This window comes from Dipodomys merriami, unplaced genomic scaffold, assembly GCF_024711535.1.
Source record: "Dipodomys merriami isolate MVZ:Mamm:240054 unplaced genomic scaffold, mDipMer1.0.p SCAF_4, whole genome shotgun sequence".
Classification (NCBI taxonomy): Eukaryota; Metazoa; Chordata; class Mammalia; order Rodentia; family Heteromyidae; genus Dipodomys; species Dipodomys merriami.
Window position 1 is genome coordinate 18,069,912 of NW_027205603.1, and position 20,701 is coordinate 18,090,612.

Here is a 20,701-nt window from a genome sequence, read left to right on the forward strand (position 1 = left end):
TGTATGGTCCTAGCTCTTCCTGTACACTCTCAGGTTCTCAGTGTGAAAGGTCAAAGGGAAGTCGAGGTCATGGCTGGTCAGACTGTGAGCTGTGATTTACTCAGGCTTTGCTGCTTTAAGAGTTTCACAAGTAAGCAGGCACCAGTGGCTCATGCCTATAATCCTAGCTACTCAGGAGGCTGAGATATGAGGATCACAGTTCAAAGCCAGCCCTGGCAGGAAAGTCCGTGACACTCTTATTTCCAATTAACCACCAGAAAATCAGAAGTGGTTCTGTGGCTCAAAATGGTAGAATGCTATCCTTGAGCTGCAGAGCTCAGGGACAGTGCCCCGGCCCTGAGTTCAAGCTCCAGACTGAAGGAGAAAAAAAAAAGTTTCACAAGCTACCTCGTTTAGTTGCTGACACTCTTAATTCTTTTGAAAAACAATGTTTTGTTGTAAAATACATATAAAATAACACATACAAAGTTTACTTTAGAAAGAACTTTCATCGGGGATCAAACTTGCACAAATGAGACAAGTACTCTATCATGAGATGCATGTGCATTCCTTGGTTTTTCTAAGACAGTTTCACTAGGTAGCCTAAGTTAACCTCAACCTCAGGACTCCCCTTACATGTCTGCCTCCCGGGTGCCAGGCTACAGGCTGGGGTTACCACACCAGCTCCATTTCAGTGTGCAGCAGAATGCTGTTAAGTACATTTACATGCTGTGAAACCATGACCATCATCTTAAACTCCGTCATCTGGCACAACAAGCCCTGTGCCCACTGCACTGCTCCCTCCTCCTCCTCCCAGCCCCTGCCCACCACCACTCTGTCTCCTCTCTTGTGAATCTTGTGAACCTGGGAATGTCGTGGAATCATACAGCATTCCTCCTTTGGTGGCTAGCATGATGTCCTATATTGTGGTGTGTGCCAGAATTCCTTTTTTCTCTCTCTCTCTTTTTTTTTTGGTCAGTCATGGGGCTTGAACTCTGGGCCTGGGTGCTGTCCCTCAGCTCTTCAGCTCAAGGCGAGCGCTCTACCACTTGAGCCACAAGCCACTTCTGGTTTTCTGGTGGCTTATTGGAGATAAGAGTCTCACGGACTTTCCTGGCTGGTTTGAACCGTAATCCTCAGATCTCAGCCTTCTGAGTAGCTAGGATTACAGGCGTGAGCCAATGACTCCTGGCTTCTTTTCTCTTGGTATTTTTATCTGTCCATCTGCCTTGGACATCAGGCTTGCCCCACCTTTTGGCTATTGTGTATAATGCTGATACAAGCCTGGGTGTACAAACACGGTTGGAGTTGCTGTTCCTAGTCCCTTTGGGTACCTACCCAAAGTGAGATGGTTGGATCATATTCTTGTATGTGCCAGTACTAGGCCTTGAACTCAGTGCCTGCGCATTGTTCTTTAGCTTTTTTCTGCGCCAGGCTGGAGCCCTACTACTTGAGCCACAGCTCGACTCCCAACTTTCTGCTGGTTAACTGGAGATCAGAGTCTCACAGATTTGCCTTCCTGAGTTGGGTTCAAGTTGTGATCCTCAGATCTCAGCCTCCTGAGTAGCTGCGATTATAGGTCAGCAGTGCCCAGCTGCTGCATCATCCTGTAATTCTATGTTGAATATTTTGAGGAGCCGCCATATTACTTTCCATGGTGGTGGTGTCTACCAGCAGTGATGGAGTTCTATTTTCTCCATATCCCTGACCATGCTTCTTGTTTCTCCTCATGGAAGTTCAGAGGTGAGCAGTGATTTTATTACACCCCTTTATTACACTCCTTTCTTCTGGTGCTACTTAAAAAAAAATCATTAGGGCTGGGAAGGTGGCTCAGTGGTAGAGCGCTTGCCTTGCATGCATGAGGCCCTGGGTTTGATTCCTCAGCACCACATAAGCAAAAAGAAAAAAGCTGGAAGTCTAGCTGTGGCTCCAGTGGTAGAGCACTAGCCTTGAGCTGAAGAGCTGAGGGACAGCGCCCAGGCCCAGAGTTCAGGCCCCATGACTGGACCCAAAAAAAAATCATTTATAATTTAACTTCAAAGACTTTCCTGTGGACAGTTGTTCAGTCTTTGCCTAAAGAGCAGGCTCGTCTCAAATGACTGTGTTTGGCTTAGGACGGCTCATGCAGAGTGTGCGTGTGTGTGTGTGTGTGTGTGTGTGTGTGTGTGTGTGTGTGTGTGTGTGTGTGTGTGTGTGTGTGTGTGTGTGTGTGTGTGTGTGTGTGTGTGTGTGTGTGTGTGTGTGTATGAACAGAGCACCTGTAAGTCATGAGAGTGGTGGGGAGACCACACGGGGGAACCCTTTCATTGTGACACAGCTTCTCCATCATTATGAGTTCCACTTCCACTCTAAAAGCTACCTGCCTATCAGCGTGCTGCTGCTGCCAGCTGACCTTCCGGAGGCCTCTGCTCTTGGCGCCCCAGCTTGGCGCTTAGGGATGGCCAGCCTGCTTTATGTCCTCTGTCACGCCCAGGAGATCTGGAAGCAGGTGCTCGTGTGTGCACTTGCTTTTGTCCAGTGCTCAGTGGTCCTTCTGGAATATTAGCTGCGTGGAATGTGGGATATTCCTAGCCAGGCTCCTATTGTCCGGGCTCACTAGAACACGCCCCAGAGCACTAATGCATGGGGACATGAGGCTTTTGATAGAAATCGCATTAAGCAGATGGCTTATGGGTCATTTTTGACCTGGGACGTGCCTGTGAGGAGAAGGACTTGGTGCTTCCGGGTGTGCAGCGTTGAAGTAGGAGGGTAGATTCAAAGGGAGGTTAGGCTGGCTTGGGAACGTCGCACCGTGACCCTCCCAGATAACTTGGAGATTCCTAGCTGGACCACGGCCCTCCGTGGTTCACACACTGCGAGACAGAGGGTGCCATGCGCTTCTCGGTCTGCTGTCCGTAGAGACAGTTCTGGCTCATCTCCAACGAACAGGTGTTGAGTATATAGAAGACATTTAGCAAAATGACAATGAGACTTCTTCTCAAGGAGACTGGTCTGAAAGGAACAGTGGGAGAAACGGTCATTGAAAAATCTGTGAAAAGCAGCATAGTTAAGAATCCAGAATTCCCGTCGGGCAGACTGGTAACCACAGGTGAAGCTCATGCTGGACCGGAAGCTGGCCTGATGATGAGCAGTGTGACTGAGGTAGTTACCATGGTTACTGGGCACCGTCCCCATGGTTACCAAGTCTCAGTCCCATGAAAGGAAGGGTTTAGCTTCTGGCCTCAATTTATAGTATAGAATGTACGTTAAGCAGTTTCTAAACTGCCAGGGCTGCGAGGGTTGGGGAAGAGGCTGGGTAGGATCTCATCTCTGGGAGGGGTGTATTGACCAGCATAGTGGTGGGGGAGGATTGTCCCTTGTTCCTTTACCCAGGCCCTGTTGGCCTATGGTGCTGAAGGTCAAGTGTGGGGTCAGCCATGGGGGAGGAGCCTGGTGGCCCGGGACATTTTCTGAACACATAGCGTCCCTCCCCGCAGATGTTCCCTGGGTGGATGGAGGCTTGGAAGCTCCCTGGTGATTGGGCTCCAGTGCCTTGATTGGAGCCTGCTGCTCTGCTCTGCGCTTTCCATAGTTGCGTCTAAGCCATCAGAGGCCCCATGGTTGAACAGCATGTGCATGCATCTGTGGGAGCCTCCCGAGAGGTGTGGAATGGAGTGCGTGGGTGTAGGAGCAGCAGCTGGTAGATGGGACCGGAAGACGTACGCTTGCTGTGTGGCCTCATCTCCACCCAGCTGCAGTCCACCCCTCCCGCTGTGCTTGGCACAGACCTTTACCTGAATGCCTGTGTGACACACACACACACACACACACACACACACACACACACACACACACACACACACACACACACACACACACACACACACACACACACACACACACACACACACACACACACACACACACACACACACAGAGCTTTCAAAAAGTTCATCAGCCTTTCATTTGGGCTTCTGCCTGGATCTGGCCCAGACATTGGACTGCTGTCACAAAGGTGCCTTGCCCAAGAACATCGCCAGCAGGACAGGGTCTCCCCGATGAAGGGACTGGCCCGACTGGGGTGAACGATTTGAGTGCAAGCCCTGAGGGGAGGCTGGAGGCACCGGCCCTGCCCGAGCGGCCTCAGCACTTATGCAAGCCTCTGCACACACATTTTCAGGAGGGGGTGAGGCGGCTGTGAGAAGGACCTGGTGCAGTTGTTCCCATCCAACCTGTCTGTGTGTGACAGGTAACCGTGATAATAGAGGTTAGCAGTTTCTCTTCTGGGCCAGCTGGCCTTACGAGTAGTAGCCACAGACTGGAACCCAGAGCCAGTGACCTTGGTTCCCAGAATTGGCCACGTCTGTGGCCAGAACTGGGGGTGGAGGAGGAGCGTCTAATGAGTCTCATCAGAGCTCCGTGTCGTGGCTGTGCAGAGGCTCCCGGGCCACATCCATGCTCTCTACTCCTCAGACGAACCACACAATGAGTATTTTTACACTTATTTACTGCTGTGGAAACGGAGGCTGAGTGGTTGAGGTAACCTGCACAAGACCACACTCATTAGGGAGACTGGGTTTGGATCCACCTCTGTTCAACCACAAGGCATCGGTTGTTACCCCTGGCCCAGGCTCTAGTGTGGTCGCTTGAGAGGAGATGACTCTGGTCTGTTAGCCATCTTCTGAGATTCCCCACTCTCAGTCCATTAAGCTCTAGGTGACATTCACATTTTCATTGTTGGGTTGTAAAATAGCCAACTTTGGTTAGTTGTCGTGATCGGAGGAAAGTCCAGCAGTGTATTTCAATATACTCCCACGTGTAAGGCATGTGTGTCGTGTGTCTTTCTCTTGTCTGACATAAGGGACTTGTCTGGAGGGTCCCCATCTCAGGAACTAGCTTGGGAAGAGGTGGAGGGGCACCTACTTGAAAGGGCCTGGTGGACCCCTGGCTAAGTCACGCTCTGGGAAAAGAAATCTTCATTTCATACTGCTTTGCAGATACAGAAAATTTGTCTTAAGATGGATGGGGAAAATGCTTTCTGTGATGTTGAAGAGGCTAAAACAAATCTTCATTTTTCAACAATTTGCTGCAGATATTGATGAATGTAAGGAACAACCCTCAGTGTGTGGGAGCCATCAAATCTGTAACAACCTCCCGGGAACTTTCCGCTGTGAATGTGTGGAGGGCTACAGCTTTTCAGACAGGGGAACATGCGTAGGTAAGTTTTCCAGGCAGTTTATCAAAACACACATTCATGGTGCATACTATGAGCTTCATGGCAAAGGAGCCACTTGCTTCTTCTATCTATCTATCTGTCTGTCTGTCTGTCTGTCTATCTATCTATCTATCTATGCCGGTCTGGGGGCTTGAACTAAGGGTGTGGGCATTGTCTCTGACTGAGCTTTTTTGCATAAGGCTTTCTGGTGGTTAATTGGACCTTTCCTCCTGGGCTAGCTTTGAACTACGATCCTCAGATTTTAGCCTCCTGAGTAGCTAGGATTATAAGTGTGAGACACCCTTACCTGGCTTCAGTATACTCTTTAATAGTTAACTAAGACCATGCCATATACAACCTAGGGTTGGTGTTGAAGGATGACTCCTCTGGGACATGTTTCTACCGTTAGATTGAATTCTACCCGAGTTACATCTAAAACCCTACTTGGGACCATTCCATTTGTGGATCTTAATTTTATAGACCATACATTGCAGAACTTCTAAGCATGTTTTTTTTTTTTTTTTGGGTCCGGTTGTGGGGCCTGAACTCTGGGCCTGGGCACTGTCCCTCAGCTCTTCAGCTCAAGGCTAGCGCTCTACCACTTGAGCCACAGTGCCACTTCCGGCTTTTTTCTTTTTGCTTATGTGGTGCTGAGGAATCGAACCCAGGGCCTTGAGCATGCAAGGCAAGCGCTCTACCACTGAGCCACCTTCCCAGCCCCCTAAGCATGTTTTGAAGTAAGTCAGTACTATTATTGATGCTAATTACGTTGTTGGTTGACAATGATCTGGGGAATAAGGAAGATGTTGGCCAACCACATTTTTCTTGTCTGCCTTGACAGTTGGTTTCATGACGGGTCCATTTTAAGTTCAAAGATTCTTGGAGATTTCCAGGTCCAGATGCCGACGTGCTGAGCTAAACACCTGACCTCAGCATGTCTGCCAATGGACAAACACCCTCCAGTCCTGTATCAGCCAGCGGATGTCCCCTGGCTGTTTGTTCAGTCTAGAATATGCTTCCTTTGCTCGTCTGGGAGCTTGGGTTAGAAGCCAAGGTCCCGGTTGGTGTCGGCAGGGCGGGAGGGAGGGAACTGGCAGTCCTCGTGTGTTGAGTGTGACCCAAACATCTGTGGCCTTGGGAGGCCTGTCCCCTTTCCATGGGGCTGAGATTTCACTGGCGCTGCTGAACTTCCTTGTTTTCTTCTCAGTAGAGAGTGTGAGTTTGTGTCCGCAGCCTGATTTCCTCCTCTGTTTTTGGAGTTACAGCAGATGGTGAAGTTTGCTTTTAGTGCAATAGTCTTGACATCCTGTGTTGGTTGGAGCGTGGGTGGTGGACTCTTTACCCCTTATGGTCACTGAGATCCAACTTGAGGCCTGAGCGGGGAAGGCAGGGGTGATGTCACACGCGTGGGAGGACAGGGCAGGGGCCGCAGCTCCCCATCTGAGTGAGATCATGGATGTGAGGTCATTGGCCTCCTGTGGCCCACCAAGTACATAAGCAGCACTGCATGAGCTGCCGGGGGGCGCACAGGGAGGTCCCCGGCCACCCCTGTCCTCTCCCCCAACCTCCAGCCTTCCCCAGTTCTGTGTGTCAAATTCTGAGCCAGCTGCTTGGATAGTGGATTCCATTGCTCCAAAACAAGGATCGCTGTGTTCCCTGAGATCTAGCCTTGGAGGGCTTACTGATGATCCCAGCGGCTGAGGGCCCTGGAAGCTTCCAGCCCCCTTAGCTCTTTTCCCTTTTAGTTGGCTCCTTTGCTCAGGGAGAGGACCCTGACCTGGGTGTGCTGAGGGACTGGGACTCAATCCCGTCTTGAGGCTTCCAGAACACCAGAAACAAATGGTCCCAGTGGGAGCCCTGAGTCACTGGACGTTGGAAACCATGGCTCTGATCTCGGCCCTGATTCCCATCTTGAGGCAAGCACACAAGGCGGGGCCGGCGCCTGCTTCCTCAGCCCTCATTCTGTGAGCACTGTCACCAGAGCCGTTGGAACGCAGGAGTCCCCTCGGCTGGCCTCCCACGCTCCATATGCTGAAGGCATTCCAGTTTGTTCAGGAGAAAAGAATCCATGGGTATAGGAGTGACCCACCAGTGCTTACAGTCACCCCAGGGCCACCTGCCGTCTCTTGGGCAAGAAACCCTTGGCCGCCTTGGGGAAGGTCTTCTCTTCTTTCCCCTGTGACTTTGACCTTGGCTTTGGCAGTGGGCGTGTGGCTTTCCCACTGCGAGCTGTGTATTCCCGTGGGAAGCGTGGCCCCTGCAGATGCTGTGTGTGCACACCCAGAGGAAGGCAGTTGGGTCCTGGCCTTTTGTGCTCAGACAGGCCTGAGCCAGAGTCCTAGGGCAAAGCCACAGTTGAAAGCCAGGCCGAGTGACCAGCCGGGGTGTCGGTCTGTGGGGAGTCGGCAGAGGCACAACCCAGTGGGGAGCAAGGGTGCAGCCTGCAGAGATGTGGGGAGATCTGGGTCTTTTAGGGCCCACAGGACTGGACTGAAGTGCGGGTGGGAAGAGGTTTGGGAGGTGCCGGCCTGCTCAGGGCCTTCTCCCACCCATGTGCGTGGACCTTCTGTTCTGAAGCTATCGTGGACCAGCGGCCCATCAACTACTGTGAGGCCGGCCTGCATGACTGCGACATCCCACAGCGGGCCCAGTGCGTCTACACCGGGGGGACCTCGTACACCTGCTCCTGCCTGCCTGGCTTCTCTGGGGACGGCCGGGCCTGCCAAGGTACGAGGCCACTCTAACTTGACCTTCTGCGCACCCTGCAAGGGTTTACATTGTTCTCTGGTTACCCACTTCCCCCTAAACCAAAGGACTCTGGTCCAGCACCACTGAGTGAGCTGGCTCCTGCCTGTATCTCTCTGAGAGCTGCAAAGCACATAGGGAATACTATGTGTTCTCTTTGGGGGCTGTTTTCCCCCAGCTAATTTGTTCTCCATGACGTGTTGATTACACAATGATCAGACACCTGCTTTCTGCCCACATAGAGGATTTTGTTTGTGTTTTGCAAGAAGAAAAATAATCTCGGCCTACAGAGCTTAAAGTCCATGAATTTATGTAACAAGATCTATGCAATCATTCAGTTGGGTTGCCACAGATTTCTCCACAAAAACCAAGTTTCCTTTTTGAATAAATGTCTGCAGAGTCAGAGAATAAATGGTTGATGGAATCCTTTCACACATGGGGGCAGCTTGTCTGGCTGGTGTGAATAAGGTAGTTTGAAGCTGCATGATTAATAAAGCATCCTAGGGTTCTTGATTTGCAAAGCAGAGTATTTTTTATTGTTATTGTAAAGGTGATGTACAAAGCCAGGCGCTGATGGCTCATGCCTATAGCTCACGCCTGTAATCCTAGCTACTCAGGAGGCTGAGATCTAAGGATCCTGGTTCAAAGCCAGCCCGGGCAGGAACATCTGTGAGACTTTAATCTCCAATAAACCACTCAGAAAACCAGAAGTGATGCAGTGGCTCAAGTGGTAGAGCTCTAGCCTTGAGCTGAAGAGCTGAGGGACAGTGTTCATCAGGCCCAGAGTTCAAGCCCCAAAGTTCAAAGCTTGGGCAGCTCTTGTTTATGGTGAGTGGGATCACCTCTCCATACGAGCAGACCCTTTCTTTTTCCTTTGACCAGTCTGGTTTTCCATGGAGACATGGTCAGAGTGAACTGCACTTGTAAATGTGTTGGATAGAAATGGTGAGCACATCAGTGTCCCAGGAATCCATGCTTTGTGAGTTTAAAAGTCCCAGTTTCCAGACCGGAAGCAGGTTCCTGGAGATCTTAGCAACTGGTGTGAATGATTGTGTCCACCATGAATTCTGGAAATAATCTTGTGGCCTCCTGGCCTGTGGTGGTTTTTCAGACGTGGATGAATGCCAGCCAGGCCGATGTCACCCCGACGCTGTCTGCTACAACTTGCCAGGATCCTTCACATGCCGCTGCAAACCTGGCTACCAGGGAGACGGCTTCCGATGCGAGCCCGGAGGTAAGGGGCATGCGGGGTTGGAGATCTGTTGCTGTACTATGACATCAGTGCTGAGTGTACAGGGAAGTGGCAGCTCCTGGCGAGTTCTCAGCGGTCTCTAGAGAGAGAGACCGAGCATGGGCTTTGGCACAGAGCTGTTCAGGGTGTAACCCCAGGGCCCACAGTCATATCAGCAGCCTGGGGGGGATCCTCCTGAGAACTTGAGCCAGCAGTGCAGGCTGAGGAAGGGCTGCCTGTGCCAGCGCTCTCCAGAGAAACAGAGCCCAGAGGATAGATCACAAGAACACAACCCACATCGTTCAGGAGGCTGACAGATCCCCAGTTTTGCCATAGGCAGCATCAAAGTTCAAGACCGAAAGCCCAAGAACCAAGGAGGACTGGGCCTCATCCCACCCACGGAAAGCCTTAACAGAAAAGCATGGAACTGGGCACTCGTGGCTCAAGCCTGTTGTAATCCGAGGACCTGATAATCTACTTGTTCTATCCATTTAAAGGTTAATTTTTATAAAAAACAACAAACACCCTCAACGAAGCACCCAGAATAGTGTGTAACCAAATATCTGGGTGCTTGTGGCTCAGTCAAATTTACATAGAAATTAGTAGCTTCCTCAGGGTCATGGAGCCGAGTTTAGCCCACTGTGTGTGTTTATAAATAAAGTTTTATTGGAATACAGCCACACACATTAGCTTCTGCATCATTTGTGGCTGCTTGGCCATTAGGAAGGCAGGCTTCAATAGTTATAACAGAGACTGAAGTTCCGTGGGGCTGAGAACTCTCAGGCTCACTACTGGGCCTTGATAGCAAAAGATTCCCAACCCTTCTATGTCTAAGGGATTCAAGCAGCATCAACTTTTTGTTTTGAGGTTATGGATGAGGATCTAGCCCTGTCCAGATTAGACAGGGAAGGCTTGTAGAGATGAGTTCACGGTCACTGGTGTGGGGCATTGTAGCAGCTGTTAGACTAGCACTCATTAGTTTTTAAGGCTGGCGCCACAGCTCCAGTTCAAAGGCACACAGATGTTTCAGTTTTGTTTGTATTTGTTTTAGTCTGACTCTTTGCCCTGTCTTTATGACTATTTACTAAACAGAAACAAATTCAGACTTGTAGGCTGGGAAAGGAAGATGAAACAGTGATAATGTTAATAGGGGCTATTTGCTTACATGTGTGTGTATGGAACCCTGTTCCCTGAAGAAATCCCTGCCCGCCCCCACACCCTGTCTACAAGGAATGTGCTTGAATGTCCCTGCAGATTGTAAAGGAAGAAGGTCTGCGTGGAATCTGTGAGAGGAAGGGGTGATGATGTGGTTCAGTTCATATAATGCAATAATAGACATTTGTGGATAAACCTCAAAAACATAACTTAGGCAGAGCTACAAAGGAATATACCCTGTCGTGCTCCTATGTATAGAAAATACAAACCTGCCTGAAGATAAGCCTATGTTCTACATAAAATGTGCACTAGAAGCAACAGGCCCTGGCTGGAGTCACCTCCTTGGTGGAGAGAGAGGGACAGAGAGGGGACCCTGCTTGGATTGAAGTAGCAGATTGCCACGGCTGGCTGGCTGGTACATGCCACAGACATTCGTCACTCAGCACTGTAAGGGCTGGGCAGTCTGGGACCCAGCACACAGGCTACCTTTGAGATTCTCCAGCTGCAACACGAATGCTAACTAAAATATTGTTTGAAAACATTTGCAGAGTATTTTCCATGTGATTTGGACTCCGTGCCAGTCATGTTGAAGGACGGCGGAGCATTCAGCACATACCAGTTACCTACCGGATACAGAAGGGACTGGCTCCCAAGCCAAACCTGTTCCCGAGCTTTAACTGTGATCCAGGAGAGGTCTTGAGTCTCAGCTTATCCAAGAGACTCTCTTATCTCCACTTAACCAGCAAAAAAAGTGGGAAGTGGAGATATGGCTCAAGTAGTTTAGCATCAGCCTTGAACAAGAGCACTAGCTCAACAAGAAAGCTTAGCAAACTTAGCAAGAACACTAGACCCTGAGTTCAAGCCCCAGCACCAGCATAAAAAGGGGAAAAAAGAGTCTTCCAGGTTAACACTGTTTTCCCTCTACTTATAAATTCCCATTCTTGGGCCAGGCACTGGTGGCTTATACCTGTAATCCTACCTACTTAGGAGGCTGAGATCTGAGGATCATGGTTTGAAGCCAGCCTGGGCAGGAAAGACTTTTATTGCCAACAAACTACTCAGAAAACTGGAAATGGCACTGTGACTCCAAGTGGTAGCTCCCTAGTGCTAGCACTTTTGCTCAGGGACATAGCCCAGGTCTTGAGTTCGAGCCCCTCTACAAACAGATAGATAGATAGATAGATAGATAGATAGATAGATAGATAGATAGATAGATAGATAGATTCCCATTCTTGGGAACATGGCACTCCTGGGCTATCAAGTATCCATTGGGCCTGGGGTAGCTGAGGCTGAGGGCCAGAAATCTGAGCTAGCAGACCTGTCATCACCCTGTACCACCGCCACATCCAGCAGGGTGCATCACGGAAGTGCTCGTATCCTGTGTAGCAGCTGGGGTCCCTGTAAGACCCCCATACCATGCCAGAAGAGTCCAAGTAAATGACACTTGCACAAACAACTCCATTCGGTCTTCCTGCCAGTCCCTGTTGTCTGTCCCCAGAGAAGCTTGGCTTCTAGAATCTCCCATACACTTCTCACCCTCTCTTCTCTGGAGCCCATCAGAAGCTGCACGGGCCGTTCCTTTGACGGAGAAACCAATTCAAGCAGGGGGTGTGGTAGGGGGGTAGGAGGGATGGAATGCAGATGCAGAGATCCAGAATGTGCTGTCTCCCCTAGTTCTCTACTTTGCTTCATTTTCTAGTGCTCTCTATGTCCCATCTTGAAGCGAGTCACCCCAGACTTCCATCCCCCTCAGATAAGAATCAGGGCTTGAGTGCATCCTCCCCGGGCCCAGCAAACCAACTTTTAACGAGTCAGCATTTTTCCAGCTCTGAGCAAGCCCAGGCCCTTGGTGCAAAATTCCCCAGAGGCCCTGGTGGCCTCCACAGGGGCCCGTTGGAGCCCTGGGTCATTCCCACTGTCTGCTGGCCAGACTGCGAGACATCCCGAGAGACTGCCGAGCTTCCAGCTTGCCATAAACATTCAAAACGTTCATGAGTCAGGACTGAGATCTGATCTCTGCTTTTTGTCAGTCCTTTTTTTTTGGTCATGGGGTTTGAACTCTGGGCCTGGGCGCTGTCCCTCAGCTTAAGGTGAGTGCTCTACCACTTGAGCCACAGCACCACTTCTGGTTTTCTGGTGGTTTAATAAAGATAAGAGTATCATGGACTTTCCTGCCTGGGCTGGCTGGCTTCTTATCAATTCTTAAATCCTGGCTACCCAGGAAACTGAGATCAGGAAGATAGTGGTTCAAGTTTGAGAGACTCCATCAACTAATAACAAGCAGAGTATGAAAGGACATGTCTGTGATCCCAGCTGTGTGAGAAGTGTAAACAGGAGGATTGCATTCTGGCCGGCTGAGCAAGACTAGGTCAAACATAACCAAAGCAATCTGGGAACTGTTGGCTCACACCTGCAATCCTAGCCACATAGGAGCATGGTTCAAAGCCAGCCAGCCAGGCCTGGATGCTGTTCCTTAGCTTTTTTTGCTCGGGGATGGTGCTGGTCCACTTCTAGCTGTTTAGTGGTTCACTGGATATCAGAGTCTCATGGACTTTCCCACTTGGGCTGGCTTTAAATTGCCGTCCTCACATCTCAGCCTCCTGGGTAGCTAGGATTACAGGTGTGAGCCAGATGTGGATATTTCAGGGCCAGACAGTGACAGCGGCCACAAGCACTGAACGTGGCCGATGCCACTTGATGGGCTCGCTTTAAAATGGCTCCTTTTCTGTTATTTTCATTCACTCTCTGATACAGTCATGATACTCTAAATAATCACGTTTTTAACCTAGGGAAGGTAAAGTCCAGTGGTTGTAGTCTGAGCTGGGAGAGCGACAGGGCTGGATTGCTGGTGCCTGAAGCCTGGCAGGCATGCCCGTCCTGGGTGACACTGTCCTTTGCTTGTTGTCCACAGAGGCGGAGAAGACGCGGTGCCAGCATGAGCGCGAGCGCCTCCTGGGCGCCGCGGCGGGGGGAGCGGACGCGCAGCGGCCCCAGCTGCCGGGGGTGTTTGTCCCCGAGTGTGATGAGCACGGCCAGTATGCGCCCACCCAGTGCCACAGCAGCACGGGCTACTGCTGGTGCGTGGATCGTGAAGGCCGCGAGCTGGAGGGCACCAGGACCAGGCCCGGGATGAGGCCCCCGTGTAAGTGACCGCGGCTGGCTGGGGCTGGACAGAGCCCAGCCACCTGTCTGGGGTGTCAGCTTGCTCAGCCGGCTCTCCCCTCTCCCCCTCCACCCCATGTCCCACAGGAACAGTGTACATGGCACATTTGGAGGAGAGTGGAGGGGTGTGGGGGAGGGGAACGGGGCCAGGCCAAGAGCATGGGGGTTTGGGGCTGAGACTGCGATGCAGAAAGCAGAAGCAGCCAGGAGGATGAGAGTGGCCATGAAATCAGCGTTGGCAGTGAGGGAGAGAGAATAGGGGGCCCCAGGTAGCTAGGATTGGGGGTGGGACGTACACCTGGCTGGCTGGGCAGAGTCACTTCTGTTGGAGGAGCTGGCCGTTTGTTTCCACCCACTGGTCCGCCGGCTGCCTTACCCTCTTCACAGACACCCTTTCCCAGGCTGGGCTTTCAGCCTCTGGCTCTTCCAGACAGAAAACACAGACGCTGTGTGGCTGGGCCATGCCCGGGGCTGTGGGTGCATGCGTGGGTGTGCATGTGTGTGTGTGCGCGCGCATGCACGTGCGTATGAACATTTGCGTTTCTGTGCTCTTCCCCCCCTCCCCCAATCCCCGCCTCCGCTGTCTGACCTTCCTTGCCTCCTAGGTCTGAGTACGGTGCCTCCTCCCATTCACCAGAGGCCTGCTCTGCCCACTGCCGTCACACCCCTGCCCCCCGGGACCCACCTGCTCTTTGCCCAGGCCGGGAAGATCGGGCACGTGCCTCTGGAGGGCAGCAGCATGAAGAAGGAGGAAGCCAAGACACTGCTGCATGTCCCGGTAAGTGTGGGCCGGGGGCCATGGGGAGCCCAGGTCTAGGTGGGACCCCCGGTCTAGGCCTCCTCTACATTGCCCTGAGTGTCCCTCCGTCAGTGGGCCCCTCCCTTGGTTCATATAGGGTGTGTGTGTGTGTGTGTGTGTGTGTGTGTGTGTGTGTGTGTGTGTGTGTGTGTGTGTGTGTGTGTGTGTGTGTGTGTGTGTGTGTGTGTGTGTGTGTACTGAAGGCCTTGCCTACGGCTCCATGGGATCTGTGTCTTGTCTGTCTATAGCTGTTGGGTTGCATTAGCCATAGCTGCACTTCTGTTGCTGGTTAATTGGAGATAAGAGTTTCTTGGATTTGTGTGCCTAGGCTGGCTTTGAACTGTGATCCTCAGACCTCAGCCTTCTGAGTTGTTAGGATCACAGGTGTGAGCCATCAGTACCTGGGTGTAAATAAACATTGATTTTGAAGTTTCTATTTATTTTTTGCTAGTATGCAGAAATAATTGTGTCCTGTAACATTGCTATAGATTCAGTCATTTCAGTCATTGTAATAGTTTGGGTGAGGTTTTTAAAAGTGTTTTTGTGATTTTTTTTAAAAATGCAGATAGGTTCTCACTTTCTTTTCCAGGCTGGCCTCCAACTCCTTGGCTCAAGTGATCCTCCTGCCTCAGTTTTTTTTTTTTTTGTTTTTTTTTGCCAGTTAGGGCCTGGGCACTGTCCCTTAGCTTCTTTTGATCAAGCCTAGCACTCTACCACTTGAGCTGCAGTGCCACTTCCAGCTTTTTTAGGGGTTTATTGGAAAAGCCTGGGCTGGCTTTGAACCATGATCTCAGTCTCCTGAGTAGCTAGGATTACAGGCGTGAGCCACTGGTGCCTGGCCCAGCCTCAGTCTTGGAAGAAACTGGGACTTTAGGTGTGCACCACTGGGCTTGGCTGATTAGTTACAATAGCTTATAGATTCCCCAGGAAAACAGTCATTACTTTAGAGAAATTTTATTTCTTCCTTCCCAATATTTATGCCTTTTATTCTTTACAACTTCTACCTTTCAAAGTCAACACCATTAAAAAAAATAAAGAGGTGAACTACGGATGAAAGAGAATGTCCATAGCACGTGTACATACAGGTGGATAGATATGAATTTTATTTGAACCATATAAAGAATTCACACAACACAATGACACAACGTTCAAATGAATCAAAGATACTTTATGTATAAAACTTTCCAGAGACAGGAAAGCGTGCGTAGCTTGTTGCCATCATTATGCGCACACGCTGGGGGCGGATCCTTCTCAACTCCTTTCCTGTCCTGCAGGAGAAAGTCATCATTGGACTGGCCTTTGACTGTGTGGATAAGATGGTCTACTGGACAGACATCTCCGAGCCTTCCATTGGCAGAGCGAGCCTGCATGGTGGAGAGCCCACCACCATCATTAGACAAGGTAGGCGCAGAATCTCACCTTCTCAGTCCCATGGGCAGGAAGAGGGGGTGTTTGCTTACAGAGTGTGAGTATGGGCCCAGGGTCTTTGCTTCAGAGCCACCTTCCCAACTCCAGTAAAGTGTCCTCAGCCACTCATGGGTTACCAAGTCAGGGACAATGTAGCTGACTTTTGCCACTTGCCTTGGGGTAATATAATGAAGGCAAGCACCTTTCTTTGAAAGCAATGAAGGCAAACTCACTCTGGAGTTTCCACCTCCACGCCTCCACTGGCGGCTGAGACTTAACTTGATTCTCAGTAGGTTCCATGACTCTTCCCAAAGGCAAAGCAGGTGGAGATAAAAGTCAGGATGGTCCTAAGTATATGACCAAGAATGACCCTGAGCCTGGAGTCTATTCCCAAGACAGTTGTCCAGTTAAAGCATTATTGTTTCAACTGTAACATGGTGGATGGGCGGGGAGAGGTTGGGGCAGTTCTGTCCTGCCTCCCCACCCCCATACTTGCTTGGATAGCCTAGGAAGACAGCCAGCCTGGATCAACTTTTGCACACAATTTTGGATTTTCATTGGGTTACTGATGTTTAACTTTCTGCTGCTTTGGTATACCCTTACTTGAACATTTAAACACATGTAACCTTAACTTAAAAATGTGTGAATCGAGGCACTGGTGGCTTATGCCCATACTCTTTATCTATTCAGGAGGATAAGATCTGAGGATTGAGGCTGGAAGCCAGCCTAGGCAGGAATGTCCCTGCGACTTTATTTCTAATTAACCAGCTCCAGAAATGGAGCTGTGGCACAAGTGGTAGAGAAGCAGCTTTGAGCAAAAAAGCTGAGGGACAGGTAGCTCCCAAGTCCCTGAGTTCAAGCCCCAGTACTGCCACAGCCAATAAGTAAATAAAACTGTACACATCTATGGCTGTGCGCTCAGAAAAAAGAGTGAGCCAAGAGCTAAATAAATATGTGCATTGATTGTCGCTCTCCATTCAAGTCAAGGCTGTTCTGTACAGCACATTTGATCTAAAGGACAGACCACCACTGCAGCAAAAATCTCCTGTGGGAAAATGGTCAGCATTCCTCTGTAGCCTAAGGCATTACTCATCTGATTTGGGAATAATTCTTGCTTTGAGCAAGAATATCATCATGCTGCCCTAGAGTCCATAGAGCCGGGATCAGCAGAGGATGAATGGACTCTGTCCAGCTTTGCACTGAGATCTGATTTGAATCACGTTTTGGAAGTGGATGGTTAGTTTTTATGCTTTGGCTTAATGAGCAGAAGTTTGAGAACGTCTTTCTGCCTCTTCTTTGTCTCTAAAAAATGTGATTGCTATGATCTGTGGTGATTTGCTTTCAAAACACAGAGGAAGAGGGGAATAGTTCATCACCTGCTATTTCCTGTTGCTCTGGGAGCTGATAATCACCCAGAACCTGCAGCACACTGAGCTGTGTTCCAAGCAAAAGCCTGTTACACTAACAACAAAATGAAGCCAAATCCCAATCTTTGTAGAGGAAAGATCACGAGGAGGGGAGGGTGGGGGAGAGTGAGAGAACTTGGCAATGAATGTCTGTTTTTGCACAGCCCAGATTGTTGTTCCCTGGGGGTTCGGATGATGGCAGCAGGACCTCCCTGCCTTGTGGTGATTTCATGCACTCAGAAACATGGGCTCCTCTTTTTTCCATGTGTTGAAGTTTGAGCAGCCTTTCATTGGTGTCATGATCTACTTCACTTGTCCAATAATCAGGAAGCCCTTCACATCCCCCCGTTGCTTTCTCCAAGTAGCAGGACTGGCCCAGGACACAGCACTGTGTAATCAGCAAGTGTCCTCTAGCGTTTGCCCAGCGTGCCCGAGGCCCCAGGCCCTGTCCTTAACTCCACAAAAAAAGGAAAAAGAATGAGCCTCATCTCACCTGCCCAGAAATGAAGGAATACCTAGAAAACCAGAGTTGCTCTGCATTTGGTGCAGATCTGGGAAGTCCGGAGGGCCTTGCTGTGGACCATCTTGGCCGGAACCTGTTCTGGACGGATTCTTACCTGGACCGGATAGAAGTCTCCAAGCTGGATGGCACCCAACGCCGGGTGCTGTTCGAGACGCATTTGGTGAATCCCAGGGGCATCGTGGTGGACCCCGTGAGAGGGTATGGTGTGCGTGTGTACTCTGCTCTGCTCCGTTGCTCCTTAGGAATCTCCAAAGTGAGGTTCTAAGTCTAGCTTGCTCCTCTCCTGAGATGAGCGAGCACAGGGTGTGAGTCCACCGTGGGTGACCTCGGGTGTCCTGCGAGCTAGCGAGGGGCCAGGCAAGCGCTCCAGAGAGCACAGTGCCTTGTTGTTTTCAGATCTCTTACAAGAGACCCTGTCAGCTGACACCTCAGAAAGGGGTCTCTTCTGTGTGGGTTGGATGCAGGTCAATACTCAGGTTGTGCAAAGCCCCAAAAGAGTATCGAGGTGACCTACATGGTACCTGGCTCCTGCCTGCGACAGCCTTCCTCCCCCCCTTCCCACCCCAGCATCCTGCAGATGCCTTCTGGTGGCTTTCTGCAGCCTGCCCGGGACCACGCTGTCCCCTCACAGCCCCACCTCCCAGGCAGCAGGGCCCCCAATGCCACCTTTGCCAACTTCCGCTTCTTGCTCCAGTCTGGTTCTCTGGGCCTGTCGTGTGCCCCTGTCCGTTGGCAGGTTTTAATGTGGTTGGCAGCTTTTTTGGAGTATCCCATGTCAGTTATGAAAATGAGAACTGGGTTTATTGGCAGCAGAATAACAACTGTGGGCCAGGTGCTAAATCTCAGGATTCTTGTCAAAGAATCACCCGGTCACCTTCAGATCCCGTCCACCTCGCTGCTTGCTGGCCTCCCGTTCCTTCTCATAGGTTCTTTTCTGTATCTTTGTGGCAGTACTGAGTTTTGGACTCAGGGCCTCATCCTTTCTTTTGCTTGGCTTTTTTACTCAAGGCTGGCATTCTACTACGTGAGCCACACCTCCACTTCCTGCATTAGGTTCTTTGCAAGTGTTCTGCTGGGCGCTGGTGGCTCACACCTATAATCCTAGCTACTCATTGCTTACTCAGGAAGCTGAGATCTGAGGATCATGGTTCAAAGCCAGCCCAATCGGGGAAAGTCCTTGAGATTCTTATCTCCAAAAAACTACTCAGAAAAAAGCCAGAAGTGGCCCTGTGGTTCAAGGGGCAGAGTGCTAGCCTTGAGCAAGAAAACTCAGGGACTGCAAGAGTTCAAGCCCCAGGATTGGCACAGACACACAAGCAATGTTCTTCCTAAACTTTTTTTTTTTGGTCGTGGGGCTTGAACTCTGGGCCTGGGCGCTATCCCTGCACTCTTCAGCTCAAGGCGAGCGCTCTACTGCTTGAGCCACAGCGCCACTTCCCTTTCTAAACTTTTAAACTGTCAGGATTCCTGTTCCATTCACCTCCTTTTTTTCCTCCAGGAACCTTTACTGGACAGACTGGGACAGAGATAATCCCAAAATTGAAACTTCCTACATGGATGGCAGGAACCGCAGGATCCTCGCGCAGGACAATCTGGGCCTGCCCAACGGCCTGACCTTCGACCCCTTCTCATCTCAGCTCTGCTGGGTGGACGCAGGTGACTGGAGGCTTCCTGCTGTCGGGAGCTTCTCCATGGCAGTCGGGAGGTGGCAGGCTCCCACACACATCTAACCCGCCGCCCGTGTTTTGTGTAGCCTAGATGCTCGGGATGTTTTTTACATTGCAAAATGGTTCCATTTACAAACCTAAAATGATTACTGTGTGGACCTTTAAGAAAGAGCGGAGGAGGGCTGGGAAGGTGGCTCAGTGGTAGAGCGCTTGCCTTGCATGCCTGAGGCCCTGGGTTTGATTCCTCAGCACCACATAAGCAAAAAAAAAAAAAAAAAAAAAAAAAAGAAAGAGCGGAGGCTGGGCACTGGTGGCTTACGTCCTTAGTCCTAGCTACTCAGGAGATCTGAGGGTGGAAGTTCGAAGCCAACCCAGGCAGACAAAACGAAGCGTCTCTCAGTAAACCATCCCAAAGCTGGAAGTGGAACTGTGGCTCAAGTGGTAGAGATCCTGCCTTGAGTGAAAAAGCCAAGCAAGAGTGTGAGGCCCTGAGTTCAGGACCCAGTTCTGACATGCACATGCATGCACATGCATGCACCACACACATGCACACACATGCACACACATGCACACATGTGCATACACACATGCACACACATACATATACACACGCACACTCACAGAGTTGGCCAGCCCTTATTTCAGATGGCAGTGCAGGAAGGTGGTGGAGCCATGCATGGCTCCATTTGCCTCCAAGGACTTAAGAGCTTTGAGTCCAGGAAGGGCAGTCACTGCCAGCTGCTCTGCCTTGGGCGACACCAGGGTGTCCCTCGGGCTGGGATGTGGGGGCAGGATGCCCATCGGGGGGAGCAGCCCCATCCCCCTTGGTGTAAGTCTGCTGAGTCTCTTGTGAGTCCTGACGCTATGTGGGTACACAGGCGGATACCGACCGTGGGGCTGGGCAGGGAGTAGGGTTTGAACCCCGAGATGCAAGCACAGGCTGACAGTCATCAGCAGTGTGCAGCGGCTGGGTGTCCTGAGTCCATGCATGCAGGCTGCAGGGGTGAGGATGCAGGGGGGAGGCCCGGGCAGGCTGAGCGAGGAGCTGTGCGGCACGCAGGGCCCGCGTGTGCGTGAACAGTGAGGGGTTTGTCTGCGGCCACAGGCACCCATCGGGCAGAGTGCCTGCACCCGGAGCGGCCCGGCAGCCACAGGGCTCTCGAAGGCCTCCAGTACCCTTTCGCTGTGACCAGCCATGGGAAGAATCTCTATTACACAGACTGGAAGACGTGAGTCAGCCGCGCCTTGGGGGCTGCAGCTCACCCGCTGCCCTGGGAGGCCAGGCCTTCCTCCTGCCCTGAGAGCCTCCAGGGCTAGGGGACAGGGGAGAAGGCTAGGGTTGGGGGGTGGGTGGGGAGCTCCTGAGCGCGCCCCGTGCTGCCCCCTAAGGAGGGCCAGAGGCTCATGCCAAGGCTTCTTCTTGACCTGGCCAG

At 51.1% G+C, this 20,701-nt stretch overlaps 1 protein-coding gene across 1 annotated transcript in view; it reads left to right on the top strand.

Moving 5' to 3' along the window:
- Positions 1 to 20,701, top strand: part of Nid1 (nidogen 1) — a 51,009-nt gene that overhangs the window by 26,843 nt on the left and 3,465 nt on the right. The window contains exons 10-18 of the mRNA XM_069990620.1: positions 5,051 to 5,176; positions 7,751 to 7,900; positions 9,030 to 9,152; positions 13,216 to 13,446; positions 14,072 to 14,244; positions 15,540 to 15,666; positions 17,628 to 17,799; positions 19,100 to 19,257; positions 20,374 to 20,497. Of these exons, the coding sequence (XP_069846721.1) occupies positions 5,051 to 5,176; positions 7,751 to 7,900; positions 9,030 to 9,152; positions 13,216 to 13,446; positions 14,072 to 14,244; positions 15,540 to 15,666; positions 17,628 to 17,799; positions 19,100 to 19,257; positions 20,374 to 20,497 (1,384 nt within the window). The remainder of the gene's footprint in view (positions 1 to 5,050; positions 5,177 to 7,750; positions 7,901 to 9,029; positions 9,153 to 13,215; positions 13,447 to 14,071; positions 14,245 to 15,539; positions 15,667 to 17,627; positions 17,800 to 19,099; positions 19,258 to 20,373; positions 20,498 to 20,701) is intronic.